This window comes from Sinocyclocheilus rhinocerous, unplaced genomic scaffold, assembly GCF_001515625.1.
Source record: "Sinocyclocheilus rhinocerous isolate Xijiao unplaced genomic scaffold, SAMN03320098_v1.1 scaffold103, whole genome shotgun sequence".
NCBI classification, from domain to species: Eukaryota; Metazoa; Chordata; class Actinopteri; order Cypriniformes; family Cyprinidae; genus Sinocyclocheilus; species Sinocyclocheilus rhinocerous.
This window is the reverse complement of record NW_015629204.1, coordinates 485,732-504,046: the sequence shown is the minus strand read 5'-3', so window position 1 is coordinate 504,046 and position 18,315 is coordinate 485,732. Positions and strand designations below refer to the sequence as shown.

Below are 18,315 nucleotides of genomic sequence, written 5' to 3'. Positions count from 1 at the left end.
ATTAATTAGACATGCTTTTTAATTAATACTATTTAATTTAACTATTAAAAAGGAGTCGAATATAAATTAAAAAAAAAAAAAAAAAAAAAAAACGGAATCCTGAAAAATTTAAATGGAAAAAACAGAATTTGGTGGAAAAAAATAAAATAAAATGGATTTCATACATTTTTAGAGGTAAATAAGGTACAAAGTTGTCCCTTTAAGTGTTTTGCCCCAGTGACAAGCTGTTGTACTCCTAAAGGTACAGTTTTTGCACAATTTTTCTGACAGTGTAAAGTTCATTAGGCCACAAAGCAGGGGTGTCCGATCCTGTTCCTGGAGGGCCACCTTCCTGCAGAGTTTAGCTCCAACCCCAATTAAGCACACCTGAATCAGCTAATCAAGGTCTTCAGGATCACTAGAAACGTCCAGGCAGGTGAGCTGGAGCTAAACCAGGGATCCTCAAATCTGGCCCACGTGATCCACTTTCCTGCAGAGTTTAGCTCTAACCCTAATCAAACACACCTGAGCATGCTAATCAATGTCTTCAGGATCTTTAGGAAATCACAGGTGGTTGAGTTTGATCAGGGTTGGAGCTAAACTCTTGCAGCGCATTGGCCAGGGCAAGATTTGAGGAACCCTGAGCTAAACTCTGCATGAATGTAGCCCTACAGGAGCAGGATTGGACACCCCTCCTATAGACTGACCAGTTTGTCATTTTATGGTTCACGAGGTTGCTCGAGTGCATGTATCTTATGTATTCATGGCAAAAGGAAGCACCTTCAGTGCTTTTGCTGAGCTAGCATTGCTGCAGACTTACAGCATTACGGCACAGTGCCAACCTCAGGTTACTCCAGGGACACTGAATCTGTAACTTTAACACCGTGTCCTAACCTAGGATTGTGACAAGCATTTTGTGCTGAGTCCACACTGTGAAGTCCCATTGGTTCAAATTATACAGTAATTCTACACAGCTGCATATTAAACATTAAACATTAAAATATGTTCTGATTGCGTTGTGTGGTGTTGCGACAAATTACTTGTTTTTGGAGATTTTGAATGTTATGCCAAGTTAGGACACAATGTGCTGTTTTTAGTTGATGTGAGAAAGTTAACTTAATTAAAAACAGTTCCATGACATGTCTTTTTCTTCTTGTTTTCATTATCAATGCTGAAAATCCCCCCCCAAAAAACTTTTTCCAATGAACGTTTTCTTCAGTGAATTGTTGAAAGATGCACATGCAAACAAACCAAGACACTCTCATGGCAATTTGTAACTATTTTACATTTTGGCGATTTGGTGGATACTTCATGTGAACTAATTCATTTGTACAATCAATTTTTTTTGTGTGTACCATCTGCTTATGGTATGTTCAAGTACTGGGAAGTTTGAGTTGGGAAGAAGTAATTATGTCAGGTGTGTGCAAGTCACTTTGGTTGGAGAAAGATGGCATCTTACCTTTATAATTGCCTTTCTAAGTCTATATTTTTGCTTTTTTATGATTTTGTGAAATTTATGAAGGTGCTGTAAGCTTAAACATTATACATTGCCTGGCAAAAAAAAAACAAAATTGCCATTTGGATTTGCAAATTTATTATCTTATTAATTTCCAGACGACTTTTATTTATTTAATTTTTTTGGGCCAGGCAGTGCATATTCTACAATACTGTTGCATTTTGTACATGCAATTGAGCTAGTTGTATTGAATATAAAAAAAACAAAAAACTTTATTTTATCAAATTTGCCATCAGCAGTAGAGACACTGCGAGTATTGCACCTCCCATATTTTCTCACTTACAAGCCGACACCTCAGAAGCTCGGGACTTAAAGAAAGCTTTGTTTTTCCCACGCGTAATTACGACATTGTGATGGCGTTCGTGTACATTCAGCATTTAAATACAATATTGCCACCGTTATGCGCCACTCGTGGTTAGGTTTAGAGGTATAGGGCCAGATTAACTATCAGCTTGTGCCAGCATCAACACTCATTTGACATTAAAAAACTAGTGTCTGGATTTACTAAAGACACTCAGTGGTAAATTAGCACTGAAAAGGCGTGGACACAGTTATTTTTGCGACTCACCTTATTGAATATGCATTTGTAGGAGTTTCCCTTTTAATCTGTAAATTTATGGGAGGAGAGTATTTAAAGGCTTAGTTCACCCAAAAATGAAAATTACCCCATGATTTACTCACCCTCAAGCCATCCTAGGTGTATATGACATTCTTCTTTCAGACGGATACAATCTGAGTTATATTAAATAATGCCCAGGCTAATCCATGCTTTATAATGGGAGTGGATGGTAGCCCAAAATTTGAAGTCGAAAAAATTGCTCACATCCATTATAAAAGAAGTCCACACGGCTCCGGGGGGTTAATAAAGTCCTTCTGAAGCGACGCGATGCGTTTGTGTAAGAAAAATATCCATATTTACAACTTTATGAATCTTAATCTCTAGCTTCCGCTAACTGTCGTACGCACGTTCATGAGAGAGTGGCGTCCAGCGGATGACGTAGCACGTAGGCAAACGCGGAAGTGACAAACGTGGAAGTGACGAACGTGGAAGCGCAGAAGAGAGAGCAAAACAAAACACTGGTCACGAATTAGTAGTACAAAACGAGGATTTGTAAAGAAAAATGTCGGAGGATTTCGATATAAGCCAATGGGACACTGGTTTTCCTTTGCTGTAAACAAAACTTGTTTCTCGCGAGACTAGCATATTCTCACCGGAGCTTATGCTACGCCTACGTCTTACGTCATCCGCTGGATGCCACTCTCTCATGAACGTGCGTACGACAGTTAGCGGAATCTAGAGATTAAGATTTATAAAGTTGTAAATATTAATATTTTTCTTACACAAATGCATCACATCGCTTCCTAAGGCCTTTATTAACCCCCCGGAGCCGTGTGGACTTCTTTTATAATGGATGGGTGCAATTTTCTCGACTTCAAATTTTGGGCTACCATCCACTCCCATTATAAAGCATGGACATTATTTAATATAACTCCGATTGTATCCGTCTGAAAGGAGAATGTCTTATACACCTAGGATGGCTTGAGGGTGAGTAAATCATGGGGTAATTTTCATTTTTGGGTGAACTAACCTTTTAAATGAATCACGCAACACGATTTACTAAGATTTGCGCTCGTCAATTCACTGGTATTTGCGGCATTATTTAACGCCCCAAAAAACATGTCTTAAAGCAGGCGGTAATTTGCTCTGCTCTTGGTAGATTGCGCTGGTCATTATGGAAATGAGATGTTGCGTCTGTGTTCTTTATTGTGCGCATTGTTAGTAAATCACCCGCAGAATTTTCCCCTCCCATCTGCGCTTTTATGGAATTGCGCTCTAACTCTAATTTGTTTAGTAAATCTGGCCCTTAGATGCTTATTTTTCATAAAACCGTGTGATTCTGTACGAATCACAATCTGTGAATTCGTACAAATTCACCACCTCATAAAATAATTGCATGCGATTGTGTTGAAACAGCAAATCATTATTTTAGGGTGCAGCAAGGTTCAGTCCAATCCGAGAAGCATCTACAGGGGCGTTTCTACATTTCTTGCAGTTTATCCCGGTTAGCGACTCCTCGGTGGTTATCTCCTCTCTGTTAAACACATCAGAGCATGTGTGCTGCCTCATCTTTGCGATTTACAGACCCTGAAGAGCGGTGACTTTAGCCGAGTCAATATTTATCAAGTGGAGTAGTCAAGGGCAGATCCTGCTCAAATCGCCCTTGAGGGAGGTGCCAGGAAGTCTTAAAACTCCCTTTGACAGGATGTTTCCTTTTAAACAGCAACATGTGCTCTGATCTCTTCATGTCTCAATAACAGAGTGCGTGTTTTGTCTGCACCTGTCTTGTTTGAGTGTGTTTCTGTACACTTGTATACAGTTTGCCGTGGCTTGTTATGTCTGAGTTCTTTGAAAGGACGTAATGACTTTTTCTTTCGTGTTTCAGATCTTCGAGAATAAAGGAGCCATGATGGGCTGTTCAAACCCCCATCCTCACTGTCAGGTATGCCGTCACCTCGTTACTTCATTGATGTCCCCTTTTTTCTAGCCCTCCTCCTGCCAATTAGCGCTTGCCCTGTCGACTCGCTGAGGCAGAGAGCCCTGAAATGCGGATTAAGACGTATCCGCTGCAGTCTGGACTCGACCATCTGGACTGCTCGTTTTTAGGCTGGAATAGGTCTTTAACTGTCAGCTCAGTGGAGAGACTGCTGACGAGACGCGGCTAATGCAAGCAGGAGCTTAAAAAGCCTGTAGACTCCAATTAGGGAAGTACAGAGATGGTCCAAGGAAAGACGTCACTGAAACGTCTTCCTTATTTCCAGAAAATTACTCTCGGCTCTCGCTCTTGGAGTCGAACGGGTTTGTCTTGTGGGGATTCTGGGATTTTATTTTTTAAAGGAGGTCGCTGAGATGGCAATGGGGTGGAAAACGTAGCTGCTTTTATCAGTTTGATAGCGTTCAGTGTAAATGATGTTTTATTGACATCTTCATGACTCCGAGCAGCAAGGAACTTCTGTTTCCTCTTGTTTCACTTTTTCTGGCTGTCTGTCTTACCCTTGTTTCTTCTAAGCACAGGAAGGAAGCCTGTCACTGTCGTGCCGTGACAGCACAGCAAGCCAAACTCACTGGGTTGGCCGCACACTGAGCTCCCTATCCCTGCATTCATTAAGTGTTTATGGCTGTGTGCTCCGCTAGGGTGCAGTAGAGGATTTTCAGATGGTTTGATATGAGCTCTGTTTAAAGGAGCTGTCAAAAACCTCTCATATTTTCCATATCATACTTTCTTTATAATAAACCACACCTGAAGAATGAAGATTTAACGGTCATACCATAGATTTATGGTTTACCGGCTTTCATTTATTTCTCAGCCTCATCAAATCTGAACTCACTGGGTTGGCCGCACACTGAGCTCCCTATCCCTGCATTCATTAAGTGTTTATGGCTGTGTGCTCCGCTAGGGTGCAGTAGAGGATTTTCAGATGGTTTGATATGAGCTCTGTTTAAAGGAGCTGTCAAAAACCTCTCATATTTTCCATATCATACTTTCTTTATAATAAACCACACCTGAAGAATGAAGGTTTAACGGTCATACCATAGATTTATGGTTTACCGGCTTTCATTTATTTTTCAGCCTCATCAAATCTGATCTCTGGTGCCGATGCGCTGCAATGTGAACTAACTTGTTAGGTTGTGATTGATATAGTTTAGATGGCTGGAGAAAGTTAACTTATTCTGCAGTTGCAGGAAATTTCATTTTTGTAACACAGCGACCAAAATAAACGCAGTGCTATTATCAAAAACAGAAACTAAAAGAAAGTTAAAATGAAATTAAATGTAACAAAACATTTGAAAGTAAACTAAAATACATTTTCATGACTGTAACTTGTAGTTTTTAATAAATGGTATAAAATAAAACTTGATAGTATTATAAAACTTGAAACCTTGAGTAGGCCTACAAACCTACATGAAATGAAAATTGACTAGATATCAGCAGTGTTATTTAGTATAATTATATACTGTTTTAGAATGTATTCATATTTTGTGTTAGCTTTTATTTTAATATTTACAGTTTGCATTTTAATTGTAGTTAAATTTTTGGTAATTTTGTTTTTAGCTTTTTAAATATATTTCTGTGTGCAGCTTTAATTAATTTTTATTTCAGTTTTATTTAATTCATTTTAGTAGCTCATTTTTAACTTATTTTATCTAAACTTATTTTCTTTTAGTTAGTTCCCAACATTTCTAATTTTCATTTAAGTTTTTTTTAAGTTTATGTTTTCATCTAATATTATTTCATTAACAAATGCCATTTCATAGTTTTAGTTTTAGTTGACAATAACACTGGATAGCAATAACAGTAATATTGTGCTTAATAGCTTATTAACTTAATTAACTTAATAATTGTGCCAGTTTAGCTTAAACGTTGATATGCTTAAAATACGTACACTATAATGAAACGTAAACTAAAATAAACTGAAAATAATGATTTAAAAAAATTAAACTAATTAAAAAGCGCAAATCCAAAGTGGAACTAAAAACGAGATTAAAAATCCATTCCAGTCAAATTGTAGTTGTGTCTGCATATTAAACTGAAGTAGGCAAATTACATGCTTTTTCCAGGTGGATTTTTTTGCACTAAATGTTAATAGACCCTTTAGCAGCACCACATTAGACTAGTTTCCTTGGCAACAGCTCATCCATGCATCATACTGTCAGTATGACAGCACATCCACCCTGCGTCCCAGTATGTGCTGGACGTGACATCAATCATCGACCTCTAACATAAATCAACCTCCCAGCATACACAGGCTCAGCCCAGATAGAATCAACCGTAAGCCGCTCTTAAGTTTCTCATATGATTTTATCAATGGACGCAGCTAAATATGAGTAAATAAATCCCCCTCCCTGTCCGTGTGTGTGGCCCCGTGGAGAGACTGGAGCTCTGTGTGGCTTAGGTCTATGTCAGCCGGCAGGAGTCAAGCTTTACCCAGCATGCCCTGGGAGAGATGGATAAGCCGCGTGTATCTGGCTGCCTACCTTCTCCAGGATGAGAGTATTTGCGGAGAGGGAGCGAGTGAGCGAGCGCTCGCGATACAGCGGGCTGTCTGTGTTGATCTGTGTCTCTTTCTCTCTGTCTGTCCCACGCTTTCTCATATCATCCGTAACCACCCACCCCTGAACAAACACAAAACATCAGCTCTCAAAACAGAGACTCATCTGTCTCTTGAAACGATTATCGAGCTGCTGTTTTGTGAAATTTAAAACATTTTATCTAAGCGTCTTTTCACACTTTTTGGCTCTTATCAGGGCTCGTCTGAATTTTAGCCTATGTGTGAATAGTCAAAATGGACTCTAAATACTTTAAAGGAATAGTTCACCCAAAAACGAAAACTTGCTGAAAATGTCCTCACCCTCAGGCCATCCAAGATGTAGATGAGTTTGGGAAACAGATTTAGAGAATTTTAGCATTACATCACTTGCTCAGCAGTGGATCCTCTGCAGTGAATGGGTGCCGTCAGAATGAGAGTCCAAACAGCTGATAAAAACATCACAATAATACACAAGTAATCCACACCACTCCAGTCCAGCAATTAATGGCCTGTGAAGACAAAAGCTGCATGTTTGTAAGAAACAAATCCATCATTGAGATGTTTCATAACTAGTTATAATTAATTATAAATATTTAGATCCGCTGCAAGTATTTACTTGACCTCTCAGGGTCAACTGTCTGTCAATTCTAAGAACGTTAATTTCCTGGTTAAGGGAAATAACTTTCTTACTGTACAATTCTACACAGAGCATGTAGCAAAATACTGTGCATTGTGTCTTTCCTATGGAAAATGTAGTGAGTTTCTCTACCCGCATTCCTTTGGGCAATAAAACCAGTCATATCAGCATTGGTTGCCATGGAACCAGAGGCCTGTTCTGCCTTTCTGAGGTGTTAAGACGCATTTCGGGGGAAGGGTCCATAGACCCTCATATGGCTTGTTAACTGAGGGGTGTTACAGAGTATTTGTTAAATATAACAATATATATATATATTGTGTGTCTGATTGGTCCAGACGCTACAGACAACAGGAGATGGACTTTTCCACTGGAGGAAGCGTTATTATGGATTATGAACTCATATTTTGGCCAGAAGCGTTTGCTTAAAGTTAAAACATCTTAATTATTAATTTGTTTTTTACAAACAAGACATTCGCTGATGGACTGTTGTTGTGTGGATTATTGTTCATTTCAGGAGCCATCCATTCTAAATGCAAAGTGCATTAATTATTATTTGAATACAATATAATTATTAATCATACTAATCATTATTATTATTCAATAACTTTCAAGGGGCCTGAGTGGCAAACAAATGTACACCCTGCCACAACTAAATAGATATTAAAGTGGTCATGGACTTGCCTTTGTTTTTTATTTTGTACTGTCCTCTGAGGTCCACTTATAATGTTATCAAGTTTTTTAAATCAGAAAAAAAACCGTCATAATTTAGAAGTAATAGGCAATTTTCTGTCCTGTTTTGACCCCCCTCATCAGAACGCTCTGTTTGAATAAGCGTGGCGGATTGTAGACTCAGAAGTAAACGTCCGCTGCTGTGATTGGCTAAGAGTTGTGTATGTTAGACATCGTACATTCCTCATAGATGGACGCTGCTGTGTTTTAGGTCAAAAACGCATAAATACTCATATCAAACTATCTGTAATAACAGACAAAGCAATAGTGACCACGTAATAAAAACAGTTACTCACATTTGGTGCAGCATTACTGTCGGATCCAATGTAGTCGGCACAGCATCGTTTTTGAGTTTCAATCTTTCCCGCGTCGAATCGTGCCTTGTTTGTAAACGAGTCCGCGGTAAAATGAAGTCAACAAAGGACCAAGTTCTTACTGACGCGGCCTGGAAAATTCATTCACTCTTTCCTAACGTTGGGAAAAGAAGGAAGGCAATGCAAAGACTGTGTTTCCACTAGGGCTGGACCAGAATATTCTGTCCAGAATTTTTTTTTTCCGAACACCTGGCATCCCCCGCGAAACGGTTCTCATTCGCGCTTGAATATGAATCGCCCATGAGTGAACGTCATGAACGTCATGATTCAGTTCATCTGAAGAGAAGACAAAAATGCTGAAGATCTCAGCTGTGTGGGAGCACTTTAAATTGAGTGAGGACAAGACAAAGGCAGTGTGCCAAATATGCGATTTGAAACTGGCCTACCACAACAGTTTTTCAAGTTTGAAAAATCACCTGAGTTCTGTAAGTAGTACGCCTATAGTATATTGTTGGTGTAAAAAAATTAGCTGCTTTTATCCGCCGTGTTAATCAGTAATTTTACACATGATAAAAACGTGCACTTAATTTGCTTGGAAAATACTTGTGAATATGGCAGTCATAAAAAAAACGTACAGTAGCCCAGCCTAATAATAATTTGTCTATACTACCGTGTTCTTTATTTATTATAGTTCGTTGAACTTCGTTCATTTATTTTTCATTCTTCTTTTATTTAAATAGCCTACCCTTTACAATGTCAGTAATTACTGTGCTGCTAATTTCTGATTTGGGAGTGATTTTTTTGTTAGAAAAATGTTAGGCTACCTTATTAAAAGTATTGCTCTTAACAGACCTGTGTGTTTTGTATCACTAGTGCAGTGTCCGTTCTCGAAGCATATAAGCCCTGCCCGTGTGAGACGCGCCGCTTCCGGCTCGCGCTGTTCTGTAGTTTATTAAAAGTTTATTGATTCTGAACGTGTCGCTTGTCTATATTGCACCAAAATGCGACACTCTAATAATAATTTGTCTATATTAAAAGTATTGCTCTTAACAGCCCTGTGTGTTTTGTATCACTAGTGCAGTGTCCGGTCTCGAAGCATATAAGCCCTGCCCGCGTGAGGCGTGCCGCTTCCGGCTCGCGCTGTTCTGTAGTTTATTAAAAGTTTATTGATTCTGAACGTGTCGCTTGTCTATATTGCACCAAAATGCGACACTGCACTCCCCTGGGTCCGCAGCAACACACCCGCCACGCGTGAAGTCGATTGGATGAAGATTACTACCAAAGCTTCGAAGCTCAAAAAATGGTATTCGGACCAGCCCTAGTTTCCACAATCTGCTGGAGACAGGAAATGCAAGCATTCCAAAGTTCAAGTTTGGTGAACTCTGACCTGCGAATTTGGAGAAATTGCACTCACATCCAAATATCATTTATTCCTATGATTTGAAGCTTAAGTTTCAGCATCATTACTCCAGTCTTCAGTGTCACATGATTCTTCAGAAATCATTGGGTCGGGTGGTTCTTTGCATTAAAATTGTTTAAGGCACTGGTAGCTATGAATTATCCTGCTTATACCATGGTCATTTGCCAGCATTGACAAGCTGTTAATGATGTTTGCAGCACAATATTTGACTGGAAGAGGGAAAATTTTATTTTCGTCAGTTACGGCTCGTTAGATCTCTAGCATTCTGCCTGCTTCAAATCAGACACAGAGATGAAAGATGTGGTAAGATCACATTTATTTGAATAAATTAATTATAGCATTTATTTGAATAAATTATCGAGAGAGAGAGGAGAGGGGGATGAAAGTTGCATGTATGAATTACATGCAATACAATGTCTGCACGTCTCTCTTTACAAACAATGAATCTGTGAGTTTAGTTACTTAAGTGATTTTACCTCCTCATTGCTTAAGAATACAGTACAGCGATCCAGTATCTAAGATATTTTATTAATAAAAGTCGCAGGGCAGCATTGACAACAAGTTTCTGTGCTCCTGAATGTTTTTGTGTGTGCTCTGTGTGCAATCTCTGTGTGCGTGTGTGTGTCACTGAAAGCAGCACGTTAATATAGAACGGTGATAAAACTGACTTGGAACTACCTGTGCATTAAAAGGTTTTAATGCATACCTGCCAGCCAGTCAGAATTGAGTATTCAGACAGACCATGGTAACAGATTTATATTTATTTATTTATTTTAAATAGAAATCTTACATTATAAACTATAAACGTCATCAGAAATTACATTATAAATATATTAATGGATATTTTTGACCAAATCAATGCATCTTTGTTGAATAGAAGCATCAATTCGTTGAAGAAAAAGCTTAAATTATAAATGGTAGTGTACATATAAACTTTTATGCTTACAGTAAACTATAGTTCGCCTTTTATGCAATAAACCATGTGAATAGAATTGGTCACTTTTTGCCTGAGTTGGATTGTTTGAAAGAGGACTGACACCCTTAGGGTGACTTCTTTCATGATGGTAACTTCCTATTGCTTGAACCAGTGGAGATGTACACTCTTTCACTCAAGTTTTATGTCAACATGCTGCATCACACTGCTAGGAAGGAGATTTTGGTGTAAAGAGAAATTTGTTTAATTTATATAATATTTTAAAGGATATTAAAATAGAAACCATTATTTTATATTGCAAATCTTGCAAAATTAACATTTTGCAAGATTACTTCTTTTTCTGTATTTTTGATCAAATAAATGCAGCCTTGATAAGCATTAGAGACTTCTTTAAAAAACATTACACGTCTTACTGATCCCAAACTTTTGACCGGTAGTGTAATTTCCACAAAATTTGATAAATAGCTGGTTGCCAACCAGTTCCCTCCTGCACTGTATTTAGAATTCCATAGACAGCAAATCTGACAGCTAAATTAGTGGTTTGGTGGTTGATTGAATCAATTCACTGCTAAAAAAATACAAAAATTGCATTTTATTTCATAGTTTAAACATGAAATGTGTGTAGAACCTCTCAAGATCGAGAAATCCAGAGCTCACATTTTTTCCAATTATGAGAAGCAGCAGCAAACAACCTGACCTAACGAACAATTATGGTTAGACGCTGAAGAATAAATGAACCGTAAAAAATTAAGTCTTCTCTTTTTAAGATTCTATTCAATTTCCCAAACGCATTCTGGTGACGGCATCTCTGGTTTATCCCTGCATGAACGTACTTTGTGTATAATGTCATCTTATCTTGAGGATTTACATACACAGCTAGCAGTAGCGCTAGCAGAGAAATGGCAATGAGAGAGATTGACGGTCAGCAGTGAGGTGTGATTGACGTTCTCTTGGAACTCCTTCTCTTGAAGCCTTCCCAAACGCGAGTCAATCCGCCGCTCTCCTCGAGCTCCGACGCAGGCAGGAAATAAATAGTATACGCGTACGTCAGGAAATGTCAATCATCTGAACCATCTGTTAAGAACAGACGTATGAAAACTCTGGAGAACTGTAGCCGTCTCGTTATCGCCTGCGGGTCAGGCCTGAAAATCATAGCGCCATGCGCTTCTTTTTAATATCTCTGATGTTGTCACTGCTAGCATATTTACTGACTGAGACGTGGTTTCTTTATGTTTTTTTTGTGTGCTTCGCTGTTCTAGAGAGTGATGGACCGCTGTCTGGCGTTTTATTTCATCGAGGTTCATAAACGTGGCCTCTAGGGCCGCCGGACGTGTGCGTGAAGACTGCATGATTAGTTCCCCCTCCGTCCATCTCCTCCTTCTCGACCCTCCTTTATCACTCCTGACATTCAAATCAGCAGCCGGAATACAGAGGAGCTGCCGACCGCTTGTTTAAAGCCATGCCAGATTCCCATGGCCGCCCGGTATTATCTTTAAAAACAGAGAGAGAGAGATGGGCTTTATGATTTCACTGCCGCAAAGGATTTTATTTCATTTTAGATATTTAATTGGAATTCTTGGGAAAATGGACTCGATTAAACGAGTGTTTTTCTTTTTCGCCCCGTCTACAGGGACTTAATGTTTAATGCATAAGCACACCGGCCTCGTTTTCAATAGCTCTCTGAGCAAAGCGCTTACCTGTGTGAACTTTCCTAGCCTCAAAGGTTGCGTGGAGCTCTGAGGGAATAGCGCTGTCATTAAGTACGCATAACTAAAGGCCTTCATGTGAACAGGCGGGAAAGCAATTATGAAAACGATGATACTGAGAGGGCTTTTTTTTTAAGTAGTCATCACCTCGGGCTGGAGAACCTGTTGACTTGCTGTACCTAAACGCCCCACTAGACCACCAGAGGGCTTTTATCTTCAGTGGGTCTTGATCATGAAACATTAGAAGAATTCAATTCTGTGTAAATGCTTCGGAAAGCACAAAATGTGACAGTTTGGGAAAGAATAGTTTTACAACGGTTTCATCAGTAACATCAGTGACAATTAGCAACAAGACAAAGGTGAGCACAATTGAACTTTATGCAAATGAGCAGAATGACTACAAATGATTACCACAGTTGATTTAAAATGCCTTCTACTGACCTGCTATAATAAATTATGTCACATTTTACATGTATGCATTTAGCAGATGGTTTATCCAAAGCAATGTACAAAAGAGGAGCCAACAATTGTCACAATACACAATGACAGGAATATAAAACAAATAGATTATAAAGCAAGCTGGAGAAATGCAGAGTTTGTTAGATTTTTTTGTAAGTATTTTATTTTATTTTATTTTATTTTATTTTATTTTATTTCATTTCATTTCATGCCACTACAGAACAACAGAGAGGGTGAAGGTTTTGGAAGAGAAGGTAAAAGTATTCTCAGCACAGTTTTATTGTAATCTATTGTTCACTAAAAGCAAAACCAAGTATTAAAACCAGTTTTCTTAATTGAAATTTGTAAAATAAATGACATTTTCATAGAAATATACAAAACTGACAAAAGCAAATAAAAAATGACAAAAATGTAATCTAAAAAAGAAAACTGAAAATATAAAATAAAAACTAATTCAAACAAAATTAAATAAAATATGAATAAATATTATATGAGCATATAAATAATACTAAATTAAACTTTTGCTTAATACGTAGTAAATTTTCATGTTTAATAGAGTTGGATTGTTATTTTATTTTTTAAATTTTTTTTGCAAAACTCGCAACAAAGTGTAACGGGCCAATTATAATCAACAAAGCTAATGAGAGCATTCTGGTTTAACCCTAGGGATGGGAATCATAAGGAAATTACTGATTATGATTCTGCTTCTGATTCATGTTTCCAGCTTAACTGTTCAATTAACTCTACTCTTAGTAGTTTTGAGAAAGAAATATATATATTTTTTAAAAGAAGCACAATTCCATTTCCAAATGCCTGAGTATTTTAGTAATTTCAATAATAAATAAATGAATTGTTCTTGCAAAATGTGTTTACATAGAATTTTTTTATGGATTTTTAACAATCTTTTCAGAGACTTTATTAACCGTATGTGCTTGATTGACTAAAATAGACCTGGCTCATAGTGTAAGAGTCAGTTGGTCGTAATTTGTTTGGATTCTGGTTTGCACTGTATGGTTTTGATTCACTAAAAAAAGTTTTAGAATCAATTTATTTGGGAATTGAACAATGTTAGTTACTCTGTATTTGTTTTTATTCTCTAAAAAGAGTCGCATAAGGCTCATTTGGATTAGATTACACTATTTTGTTGGATGTTTATTATAAACTAAGCCATTAGTTGAAGAATCTTTCTACACACTCTGTATGTTTTGTGCTGTGGATTCAGTAGTGGTGTTGTGGCGGCACTGATATAAATGCAAGGAACATTATCGTAGTATTCAAATGTGATTTAGACACAGACATTTGCTCCGCTCATGTTTCATGAATGAGGCTTGATGTTACACAGTTTTGCACTAAGCAAATCTTAATTGCCTAATTATTGGTGAACAGCAGGTGTGCCTCTGCTCCACAGTTTCCCACAATGTCATGGAACACGAGTTGGAAAAACATCTTTGAAAAGCATCCAACAGTGATTCATATTCTGTAAACACTGAATCTTTCAGTCTTCTTTAACCCGGCTCCATTCATCTGCTTTTAATGCAGGCGCTGGCCGCTTCTGAGCTCCCCTGTAGAAATCACCCTAAATATGATGAGGTGATTGGAGATGTGACCCACGAGTAATGACTCGTTTTCTTTTCAAAATCCTTCATTTTCAGAAATCCAAGCAAGCTCAAGACATTTTGGCCCATCTCCTTGAGAAGCAGAATAAACACGGACAAACAAAATGCTGCTCGCTTCCAGATGCTTGTTGGAAATGGCTCTCATTGCCGAGGCCTTTAAAAAGAACAACCTTGATTTTTCTCAAGTGTTGTTTAATTTTTACTGCATTATAAAAGTGAACTGCAGGGTGAAAAACACGTTCCTAAATGAAGCAGCGATGTTGGATGTAGGAGATCTAATGAGTCATTTTCATTCTTTCTTATGATGATTTCAAAACTCTTGGCTGCAAGTATCTTGTTTTAACTCTAATGTTTCAGAGCACGCTAGTATGACTGATTTCTCTGGACATGATTTGGTTTCACGGCACTGAAGGAATTTAATATCCACATTAAATTAATAATTGACCCTATTTACTTTCTTAATGCACATTGCTGTTCTTACTGTACTTGATGCATGTTGGATGCATGTTATTCAAATAATAAAATAATAAATGTTATTAAATATAGTAATAGTAATATTAAAATAATAATAATATTAAAGGGGTCATATGATGCTATTTTAAAGATCATTATTTTGTGTATTTGGTGTAACAGAATATGTTGACATGCTTTAATGTTCAAAAAACACATTATTTTTCAAATACTGTACATTATTGTAGGTCCTCTATGCCCCGCCTCTCTCAAACGCGTCGTTTTCAACAAAGCCCCCTCCTTTGACAAGCGCAGTCTGCTCTGATTGGCCAGCTGACCCAGTGCATTGTGATTGGCCGAACACCACAAGCACGCGTCTTAAATGTAACGCCCTTTAGCTTCAAAGAGAAAGGAAAAATTTAAATCGCATCATATGACCCCTTTAATGTTATTATTTAGTTACATTAAAAAAAATAAAACAAATAAGCAAATAATACATGTTTGATTTTCCCACATCGTGACGTAGACATGTGGGGGTGTGTTAGAACGAGCCGTTTTAGGTAGGCGTGGCTGGCTCTTAACTTTTATAAAGAATATCTCTTTGGATTTGAGACTTTAGTCTTTGCAACTTTACAGATCTTCTTTATGCACCAAGAGCTTGTAACACTCCAAAGAGAAAGGAAAAATTGAAATCGCATCATATGACCCCTTTAATCTTTAATTAAACTGTGATAACTTTTTATGCCCTTATTTTGACCATACAAATAAAATGTATTTCTTAATTAATAACTTTAATAACTAAGATTAATAACTTAATAATTGTAAGTCGCTTTAGATAAAGGTGTCTGCTAAATGAAGAAATGTAAATACAAATATAAATGTTAATGATAATAATAAAACCAAAATTGCAAAGCGCTGTTTATAACATTTGAAAATTATGAAATTAAGACAGCCATAATAAGTATTAGTATTGTATTTTTACATTTGTAATGTAAAACTAAATTGCCATTACTTTTGTTCAATACACTGTAAAAAGTATTAAAAAATGAAATTGTAAATAAAGATTATTGAAGTATGTTTTGCAAGAAAATTCTATTTCAGGCTTTCTACTTGTACATTTAGAAATATATTTTTAATTCAGTTAGTCTAATTCAATGAAATACATGCATATTCTTTGTAAATATAAGTTATATAAGTTATAATAAATAATATAATATAATAAATAATAAAGTTTAGCAATTTCTGATGGTTTCTAGCACAAATCTTTCCAGTGTACTTGATTTTACAGTGAAATATTACAGTAGTAATATTTCTAATTTTGCTTTTGTTTAACTTTGTATTTTTATTTAGTAACAACAACAACAACAACAATAATAATAATTATAATAATAATAATAACTATTATTATTATTATTATTATTGTTTTACATTTTACCTTTTTATCTGAAAAAAATCACAAATTGATTTTTTTCCCCTCCAAATCGTGTAGCTCTGCTTGCTGGGTTTGAATTTCTAACTTTGTAAAATAAAAACCCATCTGTTAAAGCTAAGATGTCAGAAATGTGTCAGAAGATGTCAAAGCTAAGACGTGTCAGTTGTGTAGTTATATACCAGTTTTATTAGTCTTACAGAAGAACGTCTCGGTTACGTATGGAAACCCTGCAATAATCGCATGCCAATGTGCATTGGCTCGTTTAGTTTACACTCGAAGTAGATTGGTCTCTCTAAGCGAGATCCCAATTTCGTCGGTCATCCGACGTGACGTCGAGAGTGACCGACTGAAAGGGAACTGGGACGAGGATATTCAGTCGTTCGTGCCTTTTGATGAAAGGCTTCAGTCAAAAACTTGTTTAACCCGAGAGGTCAGATCAGTCTCAAATGTGCATTTAGAGCCGCAGAGCTTGACTTTAAGACCCAAATCAATGGTTCGCAAGAAAACTGAGGTCAAAGAATCTCTCAGAGGTACGTATTAGATTCTGTAGGAAGTGCGTGCTTTAAAAAAAAGAGTGTGGAAATACTTCTATTTGCAATCGCTCGGTTCTCACAGAGAGTCTAATTCATCATTTAGCTGGAGAGCTCATTTTCACAGTTGCTTTTTTAAATTATTTTTGGCAGCAGGCAAACAGAAATTTGTCTCTTGATTATAACAACTGCTCCCTCGTGGATTATGATGGATTATGGAAACGTACACAATAATTAGAATTAGCTTCTGGGTGATTGACTGTGAGCTTTAAACTTCTCCAGTCATGTCACATTAGTCAGGATGACCACGCACACAGGGAATATCTCACAGTGTTCACATTCATTCTGCCATTTATCACCACAGACTCATTTTCATCTAGCTCGACTTGAAAAAATACATTCTTTCTGAGCGTTTCATCCTGTTTTGTTTGCGATGTTGTCATCCTTTGCAATGATGAAAAGCTAGATGTATGTGTTGGAAAACTTTACCCACTGCTGTTAAAAAGAAACTTTTTATTAGACCTCTAAATGCGAAATTAATGCAGTTGGATGCATTTCTGAAACTTTATGTACGAGCAGAACAATCAAATGTAATTGAGTTTTTATTGGGTACTGAATGTGGTCTGGGGCTGGCAGGTGTATTGGCAGCTGATGTTGCTGGATTCGGCCTGTTGGTTTCTAGTGGATGTTTGGATTGAACGTGCAAAGGCAGTGCAGGACTGTGACCTTGACATTTAACAAGCTCAAGTGTCTTTTCTTTTTCAGTCTCTTCTAGAAGATAATTGCCATATGGCTGCAGGGACTCTGCAAATTAAATTTGAGATAGTTTCTGCCAAAGAACCAGTAGGCTATAAGTAGAAAACAGTAGCTATGTTTCCATCACCCTGTTTTTATGCGCATTTTGAAGTATCGCATCAGAAACGAGTGATGGAAACGGCAAATTTCGAATAAAAATCCCTTGATTCTCAAAAAGGTTTTTACGCTCGCTTGAGGTGGTTTTTGACTTTGACTGCGAAAAAGGGTTAATGCGAATAAAAGGAGATGGGGAAAAAAAAGTAATGTGACTGCGCTATGGGACGGAAAAACCTAACCAGTTGACCAATCTCGTTCCTCAGCATCTGAAATGTTATGGTCATTTTGAAATGTCTGAGCGAAGTCTGTATTTATTATATAGGCCTATGAAAATTATTATATTCAGGGGTTTCCCCTACTTTTCATAGTGATATATAGCCTAGCGCCAGTTCTACCAGGAAGTGACGATTTTGTTCTCTTTGACTCGTTGGATGGAAACAGTGCTTATTCGCAAATGTTTTATGCAATATTTCAATTTTGCGCATTAGTTAAATTCGCAACTTTGGATGGAAACCCGGCTATTGATGCAGTACTTTCATAAGAATACATATAATGCATTACAAGTTCTTAAAGAGATAGTTCACCCAAAAATGAAAATTTGATGTTTATCTGCTTACCCCCAGGGCATCCAAGATGTAGGTGACTTTGTTTCT

General features: G+C 37.2%; 1 protein-coding gene across 1 annotated transcript in view; it reads left to right on the top strand.

Annotated features, from left to right (window-relative positions):
- Nucleotides 1-18,315, top strand: part of galt (galactose-1-phosphate uridylyltransferase) — a 130,285-nt gene that overhangs the window by 13,715 nt on the left and 98,255 nt on the right. Inside the window, exon 6 of the mRNA XM_016550736.1 lies at nt 3,940-3,996. Within this exon, the coding sequence (XP_016406222.1) occupies nt 3,940-3,996 (57 nt within the window). The remainder of the gene's footprint in view (nt 1-3,939; nt 3,997-18,315) is intronic.